Source organism: Dermacentor silvarum, chromosome 1 (genome assembly GCF_013339745.2).
Source record: "Dermacentor silvarum isolate Dsil-2018 chromosome 1, BIME_Dsil_1.4, whole genome shotgun sequence".
NCBI classification, from domain to species: Eukaryota; Metazoa; Arthropoda; class Arachnida; order Ixodida; family Ixodidae; genus Dermacentor; species Dermacentor silvarum.
Genome location: NC_051154.1, coordinates 97,642,190 through 97,666,675, shown reverse-complemented (window position 1 = coordinate 97,666,675; position 24,486 = coordinate 97,642,190). Strand labels below are relative to the sequence as shown.

Below are 24,486 nucleotides of genomic sequence, written 5' to 3'. Positions count from 1 at the left end.
CTAACGTTCCAACAATTTTGGATAAGGAAGAAATGAAACGGGCAGTAGTGTTAATAAGCCACTGAATTGCAAAGGGGCAGGTAATTTTCCAGCACGTTCACAAAAACTCGCTTTGAAGGCAAAATGTAATGCAATTTTTGACTGGTACATAGAGAAAAAATAAAGTGCTAGTTTGGCATTTGACTTGTGAAGAATGCCGAGCATGCATGCTGCATCCATGCAAGCCCATCACTCAGTGCTATGTGCATGCTATTTTCTAATGCTCGTCATTGCACATGAATATCTTTTTCGTTCCTAAAACTTTTTTTTTCTCTTTACCTTTATTTTTCTATCTGCCACACCACTTTTTCACACACTTTTATTATTTATTTCCACATACTGCAGCCCCTGGTGGGGCTATAGCAGGAATGGATAATACAATAAAAAAAAAAAAAAAAAGAAATACATCATGCAACAAAGAAAGTTAAGCTCAATGTTGAGGGAGCACAGACAAGAATTCGCACCTTTCATGTGGCTGGAGCAGCAGCAATGTGCTCAAAAAACGTTTGTGCCAGAAGTACTTGCAAAAACCTTGTTTTAAAGAGTTCAGGATAATGGGCTGTTTTATGAAGCAGCTATAAATGACATTCAGAAGGAAATTTGCATGTTCTCATATGATGATATGTTATGGGCAATCTCACCCTGGTTGTAACGTGAGTAAGACTCCATTATGGCTTCAACACCAGGCCACTGAAAGAGGGCTGGCACGGGCTCAGCAGGGTCCACGCCACCTTCTTCTCCAGGCTCAGTCAACGCAGACTCTTGGACTGGGTTTGGTGCAGCCATTGGAGGTGCCCTTGTGTGGAATATCGAGTAACTCGGCCGATGACGGCGCTTCTCTGTTTCCCCAATAAAGGACAAAGGGGGTGTTAAAGCATCATGTTTCAGTCTTGCAAGGAGCAATCCAAGACTGAACAGAAGCACAACATGAAAAGGGGGTGTTAAAGCATCATGTTTCAGTCTTGCAAGGGGCAATCCAAGACTGAACAGAAACAAAACATGAAAAGTGTGTGTGCAACTAGGCTATATTTAACAGGTGGCTCCATCATTATGCTCCTTCAAATGCTCCCTAATTTTGGTGAAATTAGGATGCAATCTAAGCACTTGTCCTGCCTCACCTTTTGAGCAGCTTCCCTCGAAGTATACATTTTAAGCTCTTAATGATAAACAAGAAATGCATGAAATGCTTATAAACCCGAGAAAGCAACCCACTGGTCCATGGCTTCATCTAACTAAACAACTGCAAGACAAATTGGAATAGCATTTTTTGCCTCATGTGCTATTCACTAAAGGCTTACAACAATTTGTTAAAAGTGCAACATTTTGTAAAAATGGCCTTCTAGTTGAGAAAGCTCCTGTAGCTCGGACGGTTACACATAAATAAATCTATCAGCTTCTGACCAAATTGAAGGAACACTAAAGAAGAATACTATTAACCTTCTACCCACAATGTACGAACTGGACCTGTCCACAACAAGAAGGCAATTGCTACAGGTCATGGCTTTCATCACTGAGATTATTTTATTTTGGTTTGATAATTTACCCACAGACAGTGCTACCAAAGAAAGTTGCAGTAGACTCCCATTAAACAAACTTGAAGGGACTGAAAATCTGTTCATCTAATCAGAAGTTTACCTTAACAGAGGTGACCAACAAAATTAAAAATTCACTATTTCTGGTAAACCCAAATATCAATCAGTGACACCGCTCCATAGCAGCAGCTGCAGGCCAAGGAGGTTGCTAAAAGACATGCGATGTCCCCAAGTCACTCAGCAAAGATATCTTTTATTTTTAGAGAGTAAAAAAAAAAGACACTCACTGAGCTGGTGCAGGTGCTCCTGCTCTTGCTGCTGCTGGCTGTGCTGCAACACCGATTCATGGAACTCATAGGCAAAGTCCCGGCCATACGGCTTGCCCTGGGAGGCTGTAGGACGGTGGAGAAGAACAAAGATGAGCTTCTCTTCAAATATCCCTACTGAATGCTTATGTGTCATGCACCACTTAGCTTAACCCCGTTACACTTAGCCTAAATCACAAAGTTTTCATTTTTGCATTAAACTGCGAGCTTTGGTTGCTGACATGCTGCCTAAACCTGTAAGGCCCTGCTGAAGCGGCACAATTGACACAGTCATAATAAAAGTCGAAAGTGTCCTGTCTCACAATGAAGACAAATGGGAGTCAAAGTTTGGCAATGTGGACTGCTTGTCCTAAACTGCATGTTCAAACATAATGAGCCAACAAAAGTTCTGTGAAGACATGCATGCCAACTATCACCGTGGTCCAATTTTGGTGCTACGACAGTCATCATCAGTGATCCAGCAACAGACGTAAGCAAACATGTGACATAGCAGATGTGGTATGCAGGTCCACGAGTGACCAACTGGAAACAGGCACGAGTACCTATCCTTCACTAGCCTTGGTGTGCTTACTGGGTGAAATGAGGATTGCATGCAGGCAGACATCTTCAGAATGGATCATACTGAACTCGTAAAACTTGATCTAAACTGCCAGTGGTACATGCTCAAGTTGCACGAATGACATAAAGTACGATGTCTTGGTGCACATCAGATTGCATGTTGGGCTAATGTGAAATGTGCGAGAATCGTCAAATTCCAAGTAGGTATTATCGCACTAAGGCACAAGACTGTACTCCATTAACCCTTTCTCTACCACTGACAAGTATAATTGTCACCGAAATTTGTTTCATTATAGCTAGTGACAAATACAGTATTCATAAGGCCATGTTTCTAGAAATCTGAGAAATTTGGTAGTTTTTGTCAATTCCTGTGGTACGGAATGGGCTAATAAGCTTCCAACCTCTTGGCATTGCTAAAGGCAATACATAAAATATGTTCTGATATATAACATCGATTCAATTGAACGAATCCATCTCTTAGGAAAGCGGCAAGAGGACAAAGATCGCCCCATTGTTATCAGGGTTTCAGATTTCCAAGATAAAACGAAAATCCTGAAAAACTACTTTAAGCTCCGTGGTAAAGAAATCGGCATTAATAAGAATTTTTCAAAACGAATTACTGAGACCCGCAAACACCTGTGGGAGTCTAGTGTTGAGAAGAGAAAAAGGGGGTCAAAGGTGAAACTTGTGTTTGACAAAATGAAAATAAATAATGTGGTGTATGGTTGGAATGAGACTACTAATAAGAGATACAAATGGAAAGCACCCCCTGAAACAGGTAACGATCGACCTTGTCGCTGTGTTTCTTTGCAGTTCAAGATAATCAACATAAATGTCAGAAGTATTTTAAATGAAGTTGCTGGCGTTGAGGCTGTAGTATTAGAACATGATCCTGATATTATGGTAACTACCGAGACATGGTTAAATAAAGATATCTTATATGCTGAGGTTACACCTCCTGGGTATAAAATACAACTAATTAAGAACCATACATCATTTAGTAATCTTCCACCTGTTACCGATGTCAAGGCTCTTCGGATCAAAACTCAGCTCAATAATCAAACAGTGTTTATCAGTGGCATGTACAGACCACCAAACTCCCCAGTAAATGTGCTTGAAAGCTTGGGAAGCTTTATGGACTCGCATCTGCAGCAGGGGGACAGTATCATCTTATTAGGAGATTTTAATCTCAAAGGAATTCATTGGTATACACTCTCTCTGGAGGGCACTGAAGTTGCAAACTGTAATCAACTGCTGGAGCTTGCATTCTGCAGCTTCTGCTATAATTTGATTCAAGTTGTCTCAGCTTGCACTCGTGTGAGTCCAACTGCTTCCTCCAGTCCTTGATTTAATATTCTTCTTCGATTGTTTGTTGCAGTTTCTCAACTGTGAAATTGATGAAGGCCTGTCGGATCACAAAATCATTATGTCTTTAGATTTGCATCCCAATGTAAACTAATTGAAACTTCAAAACTGCAAATGATCTAGCTATATTCAAACCTTATTATTCGTTTATGGATCTGTACAGATCATCCGGCAGTACTGAAGAACTGTGGGAATTTTCAAGACATGGCAGGATTCTGGACATAAGAATTCATCGCTAAGCATTATAAAATGCAAGAAAAAGAAACTGCTGGATAACGTGCAAGATAATATAGCACTAAAAGACAACTTAACTCTTTCCTTACCATGGCACTAGGCATCGATCACCGGTGATCGATGTTTTTGAGCGCCTATTAAAAAAAAAAAAAAAAAAACAGCCGTTCTCCTGGAGTCATAGCGTTATCGCTGTGGTTGTATACAAAGTAGAGTTCCCGTTTCCGCGCGGTTCACATTTTTACCACGTGGCAGAGATTTTTAACGGGCGCACGAGCTCAAAGGTCAAGGCGCACTTGAGCGGCGCATGACGTCGACATACGGAATCGCTCGCGCTGGAAAGAGCAGTTTTGCTTGATCCTGACGATCCTAGAAGCGATCTTTGGGACTCTTCGGGCAATGATGACTTGGACCCCAGAGAGATCCGGGCATTGATCTCGAGATGATGCTCCGCAGGGGTCCAAAGCGGCTGGCGGGAGGTCTCGCATTTTTTTTTTTCGCCTGTTCTTTACGGTGGAGGTCATTAATGCTCCAGTAAAATCTCGTTACAAGAGACACGGTTACAAGAGACATTTGAAAATGGTTTGCTTGGTTTTCCTATGTTCGCCATGTTAACAACATCACATATAAGAGACATGGTTACAAGAGACACTCGATTACTAAGACAACTTTTTAGGTCCCTAGAGTAAATTCCTCACTATTTCAAAGAAAACACAACGCAGACACGCCCCCGCAACGCAGCCAACATCGTACCAATCGGTATGCAGACACGCCCCCGCAACGCGGCCAACATCGTACCAATCGGTATGCGCTGCAATTATCATTCCCTTGGCTCGATTCCTCGCATGGTTGCGACTACAAATTGCACTGTACTTTATGTCATTATGCTTTTATAATTGCTGTCGCGCTCCCACACTGACTCTGCGACAGAGTATCATTGAGTTGGATTTCTGCCGCAGGTCGCTTTGTATGCCAGCAGTCAAACTTCAGAGCCATCGCCATGTTTCAGTGAGACAACTCTGTTCAAATTGTCGGGAGCAGAAGAGCACCGAGCGGACCCGCAGCCCGGTTATCTTGCTGTGAATGTTTGCCACGTCAGGACTCTGCACCTCACTCTTTGCTCGGTTATTGTTTCGTGTGGCTATCACTCCATCCGCAGTTCGCATCCCCCCTGCCCCGCTTCTCGCTTGTGCGCATACTAGGTTGCGCGGCACTGAACAGCAAAAGGGGAGCCACCATAAAAGCACGGTCTGCTGGGTCTAAAGACAGCCGACATAAAGAAAAGTAAGAAAAACAAACGCGGCGTCTCGTGTTACGTTCACCTGTGAGCAGACATTAGACTCCCCAGAAGTTGCACGGTATGGAATAGCTGTGCGCTGTTTGCGCACACGGCTAGCATGCGGTCGTGTTAATTGGCGTTCTGCAGATGAAAATCCCTTCCTGCCTCATTTTTGTCGCCTTATAAATGGTGCATATTTTTTTTTGGGGGGGGGGGGAGGGGGGGTCTCCCATATTGCACTCTTGCCTTAAACATAATCGAACAAAGGTGGTATGTCGCCCCCGTGACGTGGGTACAACGTAAGTACATACAACTGTAGATGTGTAGTACGTAGATATTTTTAAACACATTTTGATGCTTGTATGTCGACCCCGTGACTTGGGTACAACGTAAGTACGTACAACTGTAGATGTGTAGTACGTAGATGTCTTTAAACATACTTTGATCCTGATGTATAATAAAGTGATCTAGTCCGACTGCTCAGTATATTTAGAATTTCTGGTTACAAGAGACATGTTTTCCAGGTCTCTTGAGTGTCTCTTGTAATGAGTGTCTCTTACACTGTATATGTGTAAGCGCCAACAAATATGTACGGACGCATATCCTTGACAAACTGGCATACAGAATTTTTTTTTCTCTGAAGATATGAATATATCATTAGGAAATTTTGCTGTGAATTTATTTACTATTTGTGTTTGTTAATTTTTATTACACATTTTGTAATTACTGTTTCTTTTCTGAAATGTACTTTCGAAATGGGCATTTAGTACTCACATTTTGGCATATAATATAATGCTGTAAATTAATCCTTTTCTTGAAGAAAAAGAAAAAATCGTAAGTAGGACCAACCAAGAACTTGAATGTTTCACTATACGTCATGTAATTTTGCTGAACTCAACGAGTTCTTTATCTATGGGTATAATTCTTTGAAGAAATGTTGCGAAATGATATATCAACAATTTGTATATTTTGGAATTTCTCTAACAATTTGTTTCTGCCAGTAGAGATGTTACTTATTACTGAACAAAATTTTTGAAAATTTTTTTATTTTTCAGTATTTTTTATGCAATTAAAATTTTAAAATTAAAAAAAAAATAAAATTATTTAAAAGCACATTCATTTACCTTCACTTTCATATACCGCATGACACTGTAAACTTTGTAACTGTTGGACAAAAATTCCTAACGCAAACGTACAAAAAAGCCAATTTCCCCGTGGTAAGGAAAGAGTTGGACAGAAACGGAAAGCATGCATATTCAGTCCAAGTTTTGAAAAAAGAAGATGCATTCAACATTCAAGTACCTCAGGCATAATGCAAAAACCTCTAAAGATAATTTCTAGAATATAAAGTTGAAGCAACTTCTCAAAGATGTCCCGACAAATTTTGGAGGTACCTGAAACCACCAGCCAAGTCATTTAGTTTGCACGCCCATGAATGTAGCCAGGAGCACGGAGAAGCTTTCAATTATTTTTCTCTTCAGTTTTTACGGTTTGCGATGGTACCTTGCTTAAGTTCACTGATTATTCAGACAGGCTTCCTATTCAGGATATATTTACTGAAGAGTGCGTTCGGAATCTTCTGCTTCACAAAAATACCAACGAGAGCCCTGGACCTGACCAAATTCCTAATGAATTCCTGTATAGATATGCTGAGTGGGCATCCAAGTATTTGGCCTTAATTTTTCGATCATCAAGTAGTGGCTCACTTCCCTCTGCTTGGAAGCGCGCAAAGATCGTGCCATACATGAAGGTGGCCCCACTTTCGATGCTAGCAACTACCGACCTATATCACTGACAAGCACTTGTTCTAAACTGCTATTGTATCACAGCACTTATTGACATAAATTGATGAAAACAATTTATTTTTCCAGACCAACATGATTTTAGGAACAGTCTATCTCACCGTTACCCAGCCTTTTGAACTAGTACATGACCTTTCCAGCCCAATTAATAGCCGTGGCCAAATTGATATAATATTCTTGGACGTTGCAAAAGCTTTCAATGAGATGTCTCATGCTAAGTTATTCCTTAACATTACTGTTACTTTCATAAACCCTACTCTTACATGGTAGCTTGGTTCCTATCTTACACAGAGAGAGCAGTATGTATAACTGGGAAGGGTACAACTGGGAAGGTACCACAGGGAAGCGTTTTAGGGCCCCTCTTGTTCCTGGTCTTCAAGAATGATGTGTCTGGAGATATTACTACTCAAATAAGAATGTTTGCCAGATGACTGCATAATATACAAAAGAATAGAATCACCAAACGATCAGGCTGACCTTCACCTTACGAAAAATTAAGGCATGGTGCGATCATTGGCAAATGCAACTAAACCTAACTAAGTCAGTATTCATTTCTATTTCTGGAAAAAAAAAATGTTCTTGAGTTCTCATATTAGTATAAACGGCCATGCACTAGCTTGAGTTTAAGAACATAAATACTTAGGCCTCATATTTACACCTGACGTACAAAAATCGAACAAAAAAAAAAATTGAACAAAAACAAAAATCGAACAAGGACATGTATGCGTCAAAAACGAAGTTACACTCAAGACGACCAGAGGTAACTTTACTTCTAGCATGCAAAATCTCACTTGCATAACTGTGCTTTGGATTGTGTGAAAGCTGGTTAAATTACAACCACTGGAATTGCTCTTTCAATCATGCAGGGTTGCAAGGAAGATGAGGCCCCACTAATAGCAAATTATGTGCCAGCGGTTGAGCATTACAAGCTACTTCTAAAGTGGTGCAGTCAACTACAGTCGCCGACTGATTTTTCAGACTTCGAAAATTCAGACTTGTTGGATATTCCGGACTTCATAAATGCACCGTCAGGGTTCCCATAGAGCTAATGTATTTTCGCGACCGATTTTTCGGACGAATTTAGGCTCCTAAGTTCGATTTTCCAGACTAAATCGCTCGCTCCGAGCTACGCTACCCGGTCTACGCTACTCCGAGCTACGCTACCCCCATGTTGGATTTTCCGTTGGCTTGCTTAGGCTTGGCTTCCAGTGGCCCACCCGCTGTATAGCCTCCAAGATTGGTAGATGCACGAGAGCGCGCTCTATCCTCCCGTCTCAGAAGCCATACCCGCTCTTCCTTAGCTGACAAAACACTCGGGAACGGCACTTTTTTCTTTTATTCAGTCAGCACTATCGTCATAATTACTTCTTGCGAAATCCCTTTATTATTATTATTATTTTTTGATGTTCGGTTGCTATTTTGCACGTGGTGTGCGCGCCTCAGAGACGTGTACGGCTTCGCATTTGTGCGATCGGCACCACCTCCTGTGCCTTCGCGAAAGCTAAGTGGTGTGAAAGCTTTGCCTCCGCGATCAGCTCCGGCAGCCGATACTGAGCCGTTACAGAGTTAGCAGGATTACACTTCTCCTCTGGGCTCCGCGCACAATGGGAATGAATCAATGAAATCAACTTTAAAAAATGTCTTGCCGAATAGGAAGGCCAGAGCGAATGACGCGCTGCCGGAGCTGATCGCGGAGGTCTCGTGCGAAATAACGGGCTCGTTTCTTCGATCTCAGTGGCAATCTCCGCTAGCGGAGATCGCCTATGCGGTGACAGTCTTGTTGACTGTATGCGTAGACGACGTCAGTCTTGCACAAATCCGAGCAAATCTGATCACCTCCAAGCGTAGTTCGAAGCAGGGCATTATTAAAGATTTTTTTATGCCACTCTAAGCCTAATAAATTTTCTTTTTTCGGGTGAATAAGTTTTTCGGACTGTTAGATTTTTCAGTCCCCGCAACTTCTGGAAAATCGGTCGGTGAGTGTAAACAATGTGCAATTGGATATTAATTTATGGAAGGCTTCTTTTTGATCCGATAGCCCTCCTTGAGCGAGCTCTGTGCCACACTAGTAGGAGGAATACAGAACTGCAACACAAACGGCACCAAACAACAAAACAGAATCTCCACCGGATAGAAATGCAACAGAAAAGCGAAAACAGCATAGGCTATATCTGGGGCTATGGCCGCTCAATTGACTTGCCAGATGGTGATGATGATAGCATACTTTAGGTTTTAGTTTGTTTTCCGAGCTAGCTAAGCAGCAGGAATGGAACAAGGCTTTCGTTCTTGCGCTTCTTTGGCTTAAGCTTGGTGCAATTTTTCACTAAAATGTCATTTTTTGTTTTTTTTTTGTTTTTTTTTAAGCAAGATAGCGGAGAGCAATGCTCTAGGAACTGTTTGGCACAATCCGCCTTTTTCAGGGCCCGACGGTGCGTGCGCCCTGCCCAGGCGGATTAGTCGCGAAACGTTTTGGAAGGGTTGCGCGCGCGGCCTTGCGGCCTCATCTCGGGCAAACGTCCCCCGACATAAAAAAAAAAAAAAAAAAAAAAGTGCTCGGACACGCGCTACTGCAAACTGGTGTCGTGTGCCTCGCTGGAACTTTACTGGTAGCTTGACGTCGGTGCGGTACCGAAAACTGCAACTCCATTTTAAAACAGAAAGCGGCGAGGGCTTCCTCCGGACTGAACAGGGAACCACGCATGTATAGATGCCATCTTGCATTGATGGCTATAATAGCAAATTTATCGATAAACCCCAGCGTTACACTTGGACAGCACCTAGAAACATCACGTTGCTGACGAATACTTCTTGCAGCGTCGGTCCTCGCTTGCTGGTAGTAGCAGTGTGTGCCCGACTTCATGTACTTGCTAAGGTGCGGTAACACTGGGTCGACACGAGAACGACAAGACAAGACGCACAGGTCAACGATTGGCCGACCATTCAACACAGTGTCGCTGAGCCCATTTTATCATACCAGGCCTACAAGACGTAACTAACGAGCGCGAGTTGTCGTACTGCGACGGTTTTTTTTGTCGACGGCACCGATAAAATCAGCGTGCCGACCATCGTTCGACCGAACCCCGTGCGATCGGCCGTCGAACCCATAACGCGATAGCCGCAACGCCTTCGTTGGTATATATAAATAATCGCACTCAAAGTAAGTCAAAACATGCCTACGAAGTTGAAATGCAAAAGCTTCAATCCTCTCAAGCCATGCACATCAAGTTTGAGCCAATGTTGATATTCAGTGAAGGTTAGGCCTGGCGCTGTCGAGTTCATGCACCCGCTAACGGCGGACCTCTACTAGTAAGCAAGTTAGGACGAAGGAAACTGCTTTTATAGTTTAGTTCTGGGCCTGGCGATTTGAAATAAACTACTCTTCGCTTTGCATGGTGCGTACACAATAAACTGCAAGCGGGGACACAGCGCTGTGCCCAATGGCTGTGCCAACATCTGTACGTCACCGTTCCCGTAGGCTAACGGTCGTATTCACAACGTAGATTGGTGGGTTTGTATGTGTTGGCATGCTAACACATTTCTTAATTTCTGAGATGTACTGTTTATCTCTGCATCAAATGCGAAACAAGAGACGGTACATTCAGTACAGCAGCATAAACAGCTGCCTCGCTCAGTTATATACCAACTGTGTCAGCGATGGCATCCGCGTTTTTGCGGGAGAATACGGCCTTTAAATGAGCGCTTATGCGAGCACAGATTTCTCTAATAATGATTTATGACGCGCGCAAACTAGGTATGATGAAGTTAAAGAAAAGTGAGAATCAGAAATAAATTAACAGCCCGATATTTGTAACTGGATCACAGTCGATCGCCGTTGTTTAAGTGGCTCTGCCGCTCATACTGACTCGTCTCACGGTGGAACAATGCGGATCATATGAGCAGATATGTGTTTTATTCAACGTTTTGACATTCTTTCATATCAGCGATGCATCTCTTCCCTAATTTTTGATGCTAAGAGAGAGAGAATTTATTTGAAAGGCAGAGAGGTCGGCCTGAGCGAGCATGCATGCTTGCATGCATGCTCGCTAGGTCAGAGTATTAACTCTGACGCTAACAACGATCTGTGGCTGTCTATGTACACAAGTGCACCGCTTTGCTGACGCGGAAGGCTGCTCGCTCGAAAACTTATTATTTATGCGAAATGTCTAAAGAATGTGTAAAAATAATTTTAAAAAAGCGAGGTGCAAGTGCAGGAGTCAGCAAAAACAAACTCCAAAGCAGCCGCGACGGAAGAGGGAACTCGGAGTGCGGTCGCAATATAAACAAAACAGCGCACTCAGGCCTGCTCACCCTATATATATATGGTTGGCGAGTGCTACATGGCTTCCAGGAACGACGTGCTGCCCAGCAGAAGCCATTAATAATTATTTGTGATCCACGAAACGCACAACCGATGCGCATGGGCACTCAACATGGGCACTGGTCCACAATTCAACTGGCGAAAGTCCCGGCACCCTTCCAAAACGTTTCCAGCGGAGTGCGGCAGAGGGCAGCACAGGAAAACGAAAAAGGCGGATTCGCGCAGCTGTTCAACACTGAATATGCATACAAATTCTCCAGTTGTTTTTCACAACTGCTGTGTGCCTTCTGTGTGTCCTTTCAGGTAACAAAACCCAGTAGAATGGCACTTTAAGTACCATAAAACACACAGGAAAAAGGTTGATTTCATAGAAGCAGCAAATGTGCTATATTCCTGCATGCGCAAGACAAAGAAGAGATTGCAATGACTAGTATGCCAAATCATGCCACCTTGAACAGAAGACGGCTTGCGGCTCGGCGATCCTTCAGCAGTTGCACAGACACCATTCTGGTGCGACTCCATGCTAGCAGCCAGCTGTCGCTTCAGCGCACGCCGCTGTAGGTACCCCGCTGATGTGATGGCTGCCAAAAGATGAGATAAAAATGAGCACTGTGAGTCAAAAACAGACTTTTTAACAGACTTTTTTTAGTGGTCACTTCACATACTAATTATATGGACACTTGAGAGAAAAATGATTTCTTCTGTATTAGTAAATTACTCCTTCACAATATCAAAAACACCACTCTTGACACCACTCTTGCCACCACTCTTGCCAATGGTGTGCCCCAGGGCTCTATCCTGGGGCCACTTCTGTTTTTGATTTATATTAATGATCTACCTAATTGTCTCTCTTTCACAAAATGCATTCTATACGCTGATGATACTACTATATTCACCTTTCATAAAGATATATCCTCTCTCGTTACAAAACTAAATAATGATTTAAAAATATTCTAAGGTGGTGCAATGTGAACATGTTATCTATTAATGCAACTAAAACTAAATTTGTTGTATTTTCTTCTTATCAGCGATCCTAAACATCCATTCCGCCGCCTATCACTTTTGGTCCCCACTGTCTTCCTCCAAGCTCATGTTCATCTTTCCTCGGCATTCTACTTGATTGTAATCTGAAATATCTGAATCATATAGCTCACATAAAAAAGAAAATACCTTACGGTATACGTATCTTAATTAAAACATGCCCTTACTTCACGCATACCACATTACTCTCACTTTATCACTCTTTTGTCCACTCTCATATTACTTACGGTATAGTATGTAGGGGAAACACCTACAATACTCATATTGCGTCTCTCCAGATAGTTCAGAACCAAGCCATAAGAATAATTACTTGCAGTTCACGTTTTTCTAATGCCAATTCTCAACTACATGAGAATAACAATCTGACCATCTCTGAACTCACTAAATACAACCTAGGTACTTTTTTCTACAGATTTCTGAATAACGAGCTACCACTGATCACATTTTCACCATCTAACCTGATGATTTACAGTACCACCAGATTCGCCTTGAACAACAATTTTCACATACCAAGAGTCCGCACTAACTACGGTAAACAGAATGTAGAATTAACCTCCATATCAATATGTAACTCTTCCACTTATAATGAAAAACTCAAGATCTTTACACAAATTTAAAGCAGAACTAAAAATGCATTTATTATTGAAAGACTAACGAGAAGATTTATCGTGTCCCGTTTATTTGATGTATCCTTTTTCAGTTTCATCCGTTCTTTTTTCTTTATTCTTGTAACAAAGCAAATAAAACGGTTATTATTTTAAAAAAAGAATTTTTCTCAATTGTTCTTTTTCAGCTGTTCTTGTTCCCATGAGATATGCTAAACCTTGTTATTGTTTACAGTCTACTGAGTATTTTGTTCTGTAAACCCTCTTTTCTTTTTTCTTGTGTACTACTTTATTGTTTGCTACTGTTGCTTTAAGATGCTAACTATCATAATTGCTCTTGTACAGGAGGTCTCGATACAGTCTTTGACTATGGGACCTCCTTCTGTATACTAAATTCTTGTAATATGTCCCAACCTTTAATAAAAAATGTAGCAGTTTCGCCCGAAAGGCGAAGCATCGATTGCGATAGCAAATTAGTAGAGAGCTATTCGGGGTAGGGATAGTAGTTTTATCGGCTGCATAAACTTGGACACATTGGCTTACTAACTGAATTAACAATCGTGGTGTCAGCGCGCACAAGCAAACATGAATAGGTCACACTGAATGACCGCAGCAAACGACTGTCAAAACGCTGGCAGCAAGTGCAGGTTCGCGCGGTCTATCACTTAACGTAAACTGAGCGGCGAATGCACAGCGCATAGAAAGGTCAGAGCCGTGTGGAGATAAGAGACGGTGCGGACGACCGGCATCCCCGGGCAAAGCGCAAAGGAGAAGTTGTTGGCAGAGGAGAAGCTGCCCCCCCTCCCCCCCTCTTCCCGCTTTGTTGCTTTCGGGTGGGAGATTGAGTGGCAAGATACGCCTTTGGTGCCAAAGCACAGCGCCGCCCCGCCTCCCTCCCTCCCTGCCATACCCCCACGGTCTTTTGCGCGACGGTCACGTTTGCTTTCCGCCGAGCGTTCGCTCTCCGTGATAGCGCGCGCGGACCGAGGAACTTCACTGAGTCAGAAACTGACAAGCCACTGCTTCAAAATATTTGCCGAATAAAGAACAAAGAGCAAAACACACTAATCCTGGCTGAATTCATAATCGGAAAGCTTGGATAGCTTGGAATACATATTTAGCCCCGCTTTTAGAACAAGCACCATATACGCTGCTTGCGCCGTTTCGACATAGCTTAATCAGATCCGAAAGTGCTCTTGCATGTTCTCTGAAGCTGGGATCAAAGCTTCGTGTCGTCCACCTAGTCACCGTCTACGATATCTCCGAAAACAGAGGTTTTCTAAGCCGCGCCGGCGTCATACACTTCCATTGTAAACAAGGAGGCAACGGAGGCAGTTGAGGCAAGCAATGGACGCGTCACCACGTGATCAAACATGGCAGCGCCCACGGGATCGCCGCGAAAAGGGTCAATAAAGTTAAGGACAGATACCAGAGAAACAGATTAAAAATCTTGAGTATGGTAAGAAGCAAAACTACTTTTAAAGAATGGAAACATATTTTACTAGTAAAATAAAGAGCAATTTTAAATCTCTGAATCTGCAGAAAAAAAGAAAAGGAGTTCCAAAACTTTAATATGAACTACTTTCAGTGGTGGCTATGCCTCAACACAACCAGTGAACTTACATACATGTAGGCATAGGAAAAGGTATGAGTGAAAAGATTCTCCCCTAGAATTAAGCAAAGTTAAATTTAAAAAGTAGAAAAAAAAAGTATTGTCAACATACCTTGAACAAAATGTAGCAAAGTTTATGTGGTGACTGCATCATGAAATAATAGGTCGCTTAATATGCATGTACAGTGCTCACCGATTGAAATGCATCAATTTAGGGCCAATTAATGTGCAGCCTTTTGTTTCCACTGTCTGCAGTTCTTGTGGCATCGGCATAATAGTGTCTCGTACACTTAAATGGGAGTCCGCAGCACCTTTAGTAACCAGATTCATTGCAACGTGACATGGTACTCTCCAGTAATTGCACACTGGAGCACTGTAGTCCTCCAACTAGAGTAGAAGCACACTAATTTTGACAACACCTCCTGAGAGATGGCCACACTAGACTAATAATGGTCAGCTACAGGGCCTACGCACCCATGAAATCGACAGTCCCAATGCTGTGAAGATCACATACACAGCAAAAGTAAGTCGAATATGGACAACAATGTGCGAGTTTTTCTTGGAAGTATTAAACTTAAATTACGTATGCTAAACATACAGACAAAATATAAAGTCAAGGTATCAACATTAAGAAATTGTACTTAGTTCTTCAAAGGCCCCTCACCAGGCTTCAATGGAAATTTTGGTTATATACCGGAGACACAAGAGGCTCCAAACCAGAAGACACGAACCACTACAAACACCAAGTATAACTTGCTTATTGCAAGTAAATACAATGCATACCTGGCCTATGACTAGTGTTGCCGAGGCAGCTGTCCTTGCAGACTGCGCCATTGCGTTGGGATCGCTCCATTACTATAGCACGCCATATTGTTTCTCGATCTGGAACAAAAGACAAGGTCTCTTTTTCAGAAGGTTTTTTTTTTTTTGTAATATTTGCTGAGAGTTTTTGAGAATTCTAACGTGAAACTTCAAAGCACCTCAAAGCAGGAATGAAAGTAATGATTTGGTATTTTTAGTATAAGTACTGAGTGGTAAAAAAAAAACAAGAAAAAAAAAAACTTAAATATAGCATTTATGCACCTTGCTTTCAGTTCCCAACTTCTGTAAGTTAGAACATGCAAGAATATTAATATGCAGATTTGGTGGCTTGAATAATACCAAAAGTGATGCCCATGCTATGCAGGAAGCATTTTTTATTCATGGCAGTAGCCCCTTGGTTCTTTTTTTACTAAATTAATTTGACTCTCTAAGCAATGCTTGTCATGTTGGGGAGCATGCACAAGCCTCCTCATACTTGATCATTGAGTTCAATCAGCTTTTCGCTACAAACAAGCTGGTCTAGTCGTGCGCCTTGAACTGGCATTGGAGCCCTCACTTTGCAGAGTGCTTTACAGTACTGTACAGTAATGTACAGTGCTGTACAGTATTGAATGAGGGCATTTGCACATGCGGTGTTCAAAAAGTAATATTATACTGCTAGTCAAGCTTCTACCGAAGGTCAATCTGAAATCGATTGTGTGCTCTTGTGCGAGTTAAAACTCCACATGACAAGTAGGATTGCTTGCAATAAAGTTATACATACAGTGTCAGAACGCTGATGATTAAAAGCAATCCATGGCAAGAAAAAATAAAGTTGCACTTGAAGTTAGTCAAACACAATGATCAAACCAACACGCACTCCCAAGCACGTACTGATGTTTGAGACATCATTAAAACAGAGTAAACGTCGAAATGGTAAATGAGAAAACCCAATAGAAGCTCCTGTGTCTTCACTGCTGAATGTCCTTTAAAAATAATGTTTAAATCGACGAAAGTGGAAATTTTGCATTGTTTGGGGAAGTGCTAGGAGCACTGGAGACTAGTTTCGATGATACCTCCTGTTGAAATTTTATTTTCACAGACTCCCTAATGTGCTGAAAATTGTCAAATATGATCAATAGTGAAAGTGAAGTCATTTTAAAAGGTGCATGGCATTGCTTGTAGAAGAATTCTATGGCGCTGTTTAACAAAGCGTCAAAAAACTGTTGATCAAATTGATCAATTTCTTTGAGCCGAGTAAGGAAAGAGCGTCTCAGAGATTCATTTTCGTTAACGAAAAACTATTAAGATGGAATTTATACACAATATAGAGCTTATTCTCCTATTTTCAAAAACGATATTAGTTTCTGAATATATTATCTGGCTATTTTTGTGTTTCCTGTAGGTGGGAAAAGTAGGGTCTCTTGTGCACGGTTTGGGCTTCATACCAGGATTAGGAGAGTATGTTAAAATAGCCTATAAACAAGTAATTGCAAACAGGCTCAAAAATTACTTTCTGTTAGCTTTATTATTTAAAGAAAAAAAAATGTCATCAAGACTGAATTTATCAAGAACATTTATGGCTGGGTACCTAAAGGACATGACCAAAATTTTGGACAATACAATAAAACCTAGATAGTTGCATTCTACACATCTTTGTGTATGTGCATAAAAATTCGGCCAAGATTGAATCACATTAAGTACAAGAATTTTTGCACAGAAGTAGCAAGGGCAATGTAATAGTGAAAAAAAAAAAGAAAAAAAAAAAAGAAAAACGAAGTTGAAGGTTTGCAAACATGCTCATTACTATTGCATATGATCAATTTGCGTGAAATTTTGGCAGAATGCAGGCCAATCTTTCTTGAAGTGAAAAACTTTTTCTGTACGATAGTTCAGAGCCTATGCTTAAATGTAGTCAACCGCCTTCTTAACGAAGTACTCAGGACATCCAAAATTATTGGTTATACAGGTCACTTTGTCCGGCCTCAGTTACTTCGTCACTTTTGCGTCAAGAGAAGTGGTTCTTTATGCTCCTGCTGCGTACATGGTACTCTCAGAATACTTGCAAGCTTCCTCCTCCAGCCGATCTTTGTTTGCTACACTGCAATGATGACATTTAACTTCAGCTGTCTGTGTTCCAAAAACTCTTTACATTCTTCTCTAGTCTCTCGGGTTGTTCAATGCAATAAGTCACTTCCCCAGTTGGAAGGACGCCCAACTCCTTTAGAACCTCCTCAAAGCTTTTGTGGCTGCTGTTGAACCGCAGTATGACTATAGGAGTGGCCATGTCCATAACAGTGCATGAAGCTGATCTTGTTTTGGGGTACAGCTAGCAACTCTTGCTATTGAGAGAAAGCCCTGAATACAGTGAAACAACAGCTTGTTACTTGTCAGCCTCTCATATGCAGGAAGCCTAGCCTTCGCCTGAGCACTGGTGAAAACTGGAGAACGAGCTGGTGCTGACTCAGCTAGGGCTAGTGCTCGCTTGTTGTTGCACTAGGGAAGCTCACCGTCTGGGCAAAACTTCTGTGGTTGTGAGCTTATCAGTAGAGAGCATGAAGGGAAAAATGAAACCTCTGCAGCTACCATGCCTACATTACAATAATTTTTCACAGTCTTCTGGCTGGAGAAACATCTTGACCTTCTTACATATAAAAATCCAATGTTGAAACCTAGTTGTGCAATTAAAGTGCAAAAAATGTTTCTTTTTATGCGATTTTTCGGCACACATCTCCCCTTAGTAGATTCAGTAATACTCCTTTTGTTCTTACTTTCATGCAGTACACCTCCAATGACTATTTCATCCAGTGCGCACATTAACTGAAGGGTTGTGTTCAAGTATGCCGGGAGGGAGATGTAAAGGCCTCTCAGCACAAAGCTGATGGAGGTTGTCAAAGGCCAGAAAACTTACAAAGCTGATGGGGGTTTTAAAGGGGTCCTGAACCATCCAACGGGCTTGGTGAAAAAACAAAGTCCATGGATAGCATACGCTGCCGTGAACATCTCAGCCAAATTTTGCAGTCATGCGTGCCGCATGGAGCTTACAAGCCTAAGCGGGATGTCACCTTTCTCTCAAACGCTCTCTTTTCAACAGAACCCCGCTCCTCACTCTTTTCTGGAAGCTTTATTTCGTAATATAGCAGATTCCCATAAGCGGCTGCTATTGGACTATAGCTGACATCAATCAAGAAGAGTGTTTGCATCAGTGTGCTTCTTCCTACTGTTACTGTGTATATTTATTGATGATGTTTAATAAACAAGCTGACGTAAGTGAAAATCTGCTTTAAAATTTCTATAAGAATTACGTACTACCGGAAGTAGCAGAATTTCGTCTGCTCACGCTCGCCTGCGTAGGAATTAAGCTTTGGGCACCCTGCTTATCAATGTCGTAGCCATTGGGTTTCGCTAATTTTGACTAGTTTTGAACACTCAACTATACTCGAACCCCACGAAACTTAAGGTCAGACAACATGCACGCTTGCCAGCTGCTCCTGCTTAGACGCCTTGGCAGACTGCTTTGTAATGAGTTATTGGCTGATAGCGCTTCAAGATGTGCAAGTTGGATGTGGCAACTATCCAATGATAAAGCTGGTGCAAGACAAAGCCAGTCGGCAGCACTTAGCACAGCCAGAGTGGAGCATATAAGCGCGAGCACGCACCAAGCCCTGTCACACACAACGCTAACATTGTACATATGCACTACAGTTGCAAGTAGCTGCGGTCTGCTACGTAGCGTAGATACTGCGGCCGCCGCAGGGTGCCGTGACGAGTCTGCTGGCTGAGTGCACGGCGGCTCGCTGAGGACAACTGTGTTTGGCTACGTTTGGTGCATCGTAGGAGCCAAAATCGGCACTGGCGTATACACTAACATCTAAAATCGAATTTGAACTGTGCGCCAGGGTGACGTTCAGTAGGCGGAGCGTTGTGGGCACGCCCCGCTCCGCTGTAGCGTTTGCAGTGCTGCAAGGCATTGAAGAAGGAGCGAAAGCACCGCGAAGTGCGTGTTTGATTGCCAATAACTTTGCTTTTACAGAACACATTAAGAACTATTTTCGGCAAGGTATTTATGAAATGGCCTATTTTAACTTCAAATGCATTTCTAGACTTTGATAAAAAGTGGTACAGTGCCCCTTTAAGAGGCCAGAAAAATTGGAAGTTTCTACATCAGAAACCACAGAACTCTTGTCTTTTTGGTGCATGATGTGAATTCAGAAGGGTGTGCAAATATAAAAATGTTTGAATACAAATTAAATACGAATATCTAACTTCAAATATTAAATCAAATACAGCGACGTTACTGGCCCATGTCACTTCGGAGTCGCTTCTTGAGCAACTAAAAATGCATTCCAGAAAATGTTCATGAAAGTACTTGCAAATGAAGCTTTTACGATAGGCAGGCCATGTGAAAGCAATTAGTGGTTGCTGGTTCCTAATCTCAATCTAAATGTTAAAAACCACCTCTTCATCGTTCCCGACTATGGACTGCAATGAAACAGTGGTGTCCAAAGACGTATTAAAAAGTACATAAGTGGTTTAGAAAAGCACGAGAACAGTTGGACGGGCAACGTGCACATTTTGGAAGCGTTTGAGCAAGATCTTGTTGCTATATAAATGTATCCTTTATCATAGAGTACTCTGTGAAACAGAAAGACATGTTGATAATACAGCAGAGGTTCGTGTACAGTAAGATCTTGTTACTACAAACCCTACGTTAACAAACTTTTCCGAAATCCCCTACTGACTTCTTATAGTTTCAATGTAAAAATATTTCAGTACTATGAACTTCAGAATACCAAACTTTTGAAAAATTATGGGGCTTTACATGCCAAAACCACGATCTGATTATGAGGCATGACGTAGTGGAGGACTCCAGAATAATTTCGACCACCTGGGGTTCTTTAACGTGCACCTAAATCTAAGCTGTGGGGAGCACACGCTGCCACCTTCTCCCGCGGGCGCTCTCCCGTCGCTTGCGCACGGAGCGCACGCGGCGGTAGCCGGGCGGACATCTCGTGCGCGCACAACGCGCGCAACGGGAGCCGGGCGGACACGGGAGAAATGCACTTTGCCCTCTCCCGGTTCTCGCTCGCCTCTCGCGACGCACGCGCCCGCGCGGGAAGAGGGAAAGTATCCGGCAGGCGAGGAGGACACTTCCCTCGCGGAAAGGTAAAAAGGTATAAAAGAGCGCGACCGAGAGACCCCCGGGCCTCTCTGACCTCGCTTGACCTACCTGCCCATACGGATTTACCCGCTGAAACCCGTGAGTGACCTTGTTTGCATGACTACCACACGCGACGAGGCAAGCCTATTACTTATTATACAGATCGGATTTCCCTCTGCAAGTGTGTTTTATTGGCCACAGCAATAAACATTGTTGAGTTGACTCGCTTGTTGCCTTATTCGCCCGAACCCTATGTAGCTGCGATTATACGCGCTACGGGTTGGGGAAGAGCCCCACAAGGCTAAGAGCAGGACACCGGTATGGACAAACACGGATCGTTCGAGCGCGCCACCGTTCGCGTGACTAGGCGATGGTGTCATAGCATGGGGCGAATGTATTCGCTCGCGATCGGGTCGCGGTGAGTCGGACTTCCTTGATTTGTCGCACGCCCGTGTGAATTTTCTATTGGTTGTAATTCGGCTAGTGTGTATTAGTGTATGAAAGGTGCAATAAATGCCCTTTTGATTGTTTACACTACTGTGTTGTCGTTCCTTTGTCCCAAGAGAATGCGTGAGACCCCACAAAGTACACAAGTGTTTTCGCATTTCGCCCCCATCGAAATGCGGCCGCTGTGGCCGGGATTTGATCCTGCGACCTCGTGCTCAGCAGCCCAACACCATAGCCACTGAGCAACCACGGCGGGTAATACCAAACTTTTAAGAGTAACAATAGTTATTCAGTTTCTGTGTTATGTTAACAACGCCTCAGTACTACAAACTAATATTCCGAAATCTGGGGATTCTTAGAATTCCGTGTAATCACAGCAGCTGAAACAGGAGGCTAGCAGACAACAAGGCATAGAAAGTGGACGCCGCGGCGCATGGGTGCGGAAAACCTGAGACGGCGTCTGCGGGGGGTAAGCTGACGTGTAGCATTGGCGTGTTGGAATGCGGGGCAGCCGCCTCTTGAAAGGCCAATCACCCACGATACTCATTTCAAGAATTTCGAAAAAGACTCGAAAGCAGCCCAACGATCAAGTGAATTGGTGACAGCGGCAGGTCACAAGGGAAACAGCTATCGTCCGCACACGCATACAGGTTCTTTCGCGCACGCATTTTCCGTACCAGCCAACTCTAAGGATGGCAGATAACATGCCGGCGCGCGTTGCAATGGGTCAGTCCCTGGTTTAGGACGGCGCCCTTGCGCTCTACAGCGGCACAGTGTGCCTGAAGGCCCCGCGTGTATAGGTATTCCAACAGCACAGCTCAGCAGAGCAGCGGGACCAGCCAGGCGAGAAGGTGAGCATCGGGTCGGGAATCACCGCAAAATACTTTCACTCTTCACTCGCAGTTTTTCGTTCCGAAGCAAGGTAACAGTGTGTCAGCTGAACAGTCAGGCGAGTCGTTCTATCTGAGAAGGTTCCGAAGTGGCGATTGTCATGCGGAGAAATGTTCGAACACTAGCTGAGGCGACGAAACATCAGGTATTGCGAGCGCATGCTCTGCTGAGAGAAGTGTCGCCTAGCAATGGAGGCGCGTCTCTTCCTTCCTTCCACGTGCCCATATCACGATTTCTGCGGCCGTACTAGCTATGCGCGGGTAGAAATGTAACCTCCATACTCGCGGGGTTGCCACACTGCCACACTTTCTACTTTTTGGGCGGTGTCATTTACGCACGCTGGCGCTTTAAATAGTTCAGGTGTCCGCCTCGAGCGAGTCCACGGCAAGGAATGTGAAAAGCAAACAACAAGAAACATTGCGCTTTCGAGATGACATAGAGCTCCCTTTTTGGGTAGTTTTCTCGGCGTCAGCATCTGTATTGAGTGCGTCACTCTTATTACACGGTGCTTCGGTGGTGTGTGGGGCGGGAATCTATGGCAAATAGCAACAGCACGGGCCGAGAGCCAACAGCGACGTCTTCGTTGATAGCTCATGTGGTGACAACTTATGAACTGATGGGTTAATGGGCGGTTAATTTTGGGGCTTTCACTATACAGTGGAATCTCGATGATACGAATCTCACGGGGTCACGAAAAATATTCGTATTAGCCGAAATTCGTATCATCGAAACGCAATTAAAACTAGCCAAATTAAGGGGGGACGCGGGAATCAGATCGCGAAAATTGCGAGAAAAATCGATTTTTGAAAACCACTCGTTTCGGTATCTGCAACGCCTAATCTACGCTGTATCAAAATGGTTTCGCTGAAAACGCACTAAAAGTGCCCGAAAAAGATTAATTCGTCAGTGTGCAGGGTGAGAAAACAGCTTTAAATCACGCAATATCACCGCAGTTCACGGAGTCATATCTCATACTTCCCGCCACCGAGCGCCTCCATTTTGGTATCGTTCGAAAGCTCAAATTTCGCCGTTCCGCTTCTCAATTCGTCCGTAGTCGCCATCTTGTAACAAACGCACAAACGCAAAAGAAGCGCGGGTCTGCGATAGGTATTAGGTAATCACACGGGCCCTCCGGTGAAAGCGGACTTCCGATTCGCTGCCATGCTGAAAGGCGTCTCTCCATTGGTTGCTGCTGTGACAGGGGCAAGATGGCAACCGCAGATGTCTGCTTCGTAAGCCATGCCGGTGTCTTCACATGACATGCAGAATTCGGATTACTGAGAGCTCCCAGGTTAGTGGTGGATCGTCGCTCGTTTAGAAAGAAATTTTGGACGAAGCACGCCTTTGGAATACGGAAGCGCAAGCCTTCTACGGCAAGAAAAATACAGCAATTAGCAGGAGAAGCGGAGGAGCACCCGACTGAACGTGCCGTGCTACCTTGCACCGTGGATTGCGTGCCGTGCTATCTTGCACCATCTGACTCTGGCAGCGAAACAGACAATCGCCCTGTGCCATCGGCACCGATAACGCAGTCAACGGAAGACGCGCCAACGGAGACTCCCGCGCCTCAGCGTACGGCCACGCACATCAGCCGAAATCGTATCTCGGTCGACATAGCTCGCTGCGACTAGGCAAAATGGCGCAAACACAAAGAACGCGGCCCGAAGCACAGCAGCCACTCCGTCCGGTTGACGGCACGCGGAAAAGGAGGAAAATCACAAAAGCAACAAAAGCGCCACCGCTTCAAACTCCTCGCGCCCAGTCGCGGCCTCCGCGCTGTCCTGCGCCGCGTCCGCGCCTCTGCACCAAAAGAGAAAGGAAGAAAGCGCGTGACTGCGCGCTGTTCTCTTTCGCGGCCGTCGGTGGGGCGGCGTTTATTCGTATCAACCGACGCGGGTCGAAAATCGATTCGTAACAACCGTTCTCTAGCATGTTGCAAAGTAATGGCGCTCGGTCGGGACTGCAGAAAAATTCGTATCATCCGGAAATTCATATTAGCCGTGATCGTATCATCGAGATTCCACTGTAACAACTTTTCAGAATAACAAAACATTTACTGTGGTCCCCTGAAGTTCATTATATTGAGATTGCACTGTAATAGGTGCAGTGTCCTCCCTTCACGTCCCTAAATGAAATTGGTATTTTAATTTTCTTTTATTGCGATAGCAATTATATGGATACTTCAAGCGGATTTCTGCTGTCGGCGTCGCCATCGTCGTGAGGTTCTGTATAAAGGGCGATAAAATCATCGCCGCGTGCCGTATGCTGTATGTGCAAGTGAAAGCACGCGGGGGACGCGCGCTTTCACGAAGAGCGAACGCACGGCGGAGAGCAAATGCGACGTCTTCCGTTGTGCAAAAGGCCGTGTGGGGATGGGAGGGAGGGGAGGCAAAGTTTAGCTACGGCACCAACTGCGTATCTTGCGACTGGGCGCAAGGGCAACTGGCGACTCAATCTCCCACACGAAAGGAGAAAAGC

At 43.7% G+C, this 24,486-nt stretch overlaps 1 protein-coding gene across 3 annotated transcripts in view; it reads right to left on the bottom strand.

The window, feature by feature from the left end:
- LOC119433248 (genetic suppressor element 1) overlaps nt 1–24,486 on the bottom strand; it is a 174,613-nt gene that overhangs the window by 5,938 nt on the left and 144,189 nt on the right. For all 3 annotated transcript variants that reach the window (XM_049671327.1, XM_037700395.2, XM_049671336.1), the window contains 4 exons: nt 15,492–15,590; nt 11,900–12,031; nt 1,859–1,963; nt 681–878 (listed from right to left, as the gene is read on the bottom strand). In XM_049671327.1, coding sequence (XP_049527284.1) covers nt 681–878; nt 1,859–1,963; nt 11,900–12,031; nt 15,492–15,590 — 534 coding nt within the window. The remainder of the gene's footprint in view (nt 1–680; nt 879–1,858; nt 1,964–11,899; nt 12,032–15,491; nt 15,591–24,486) is intronic.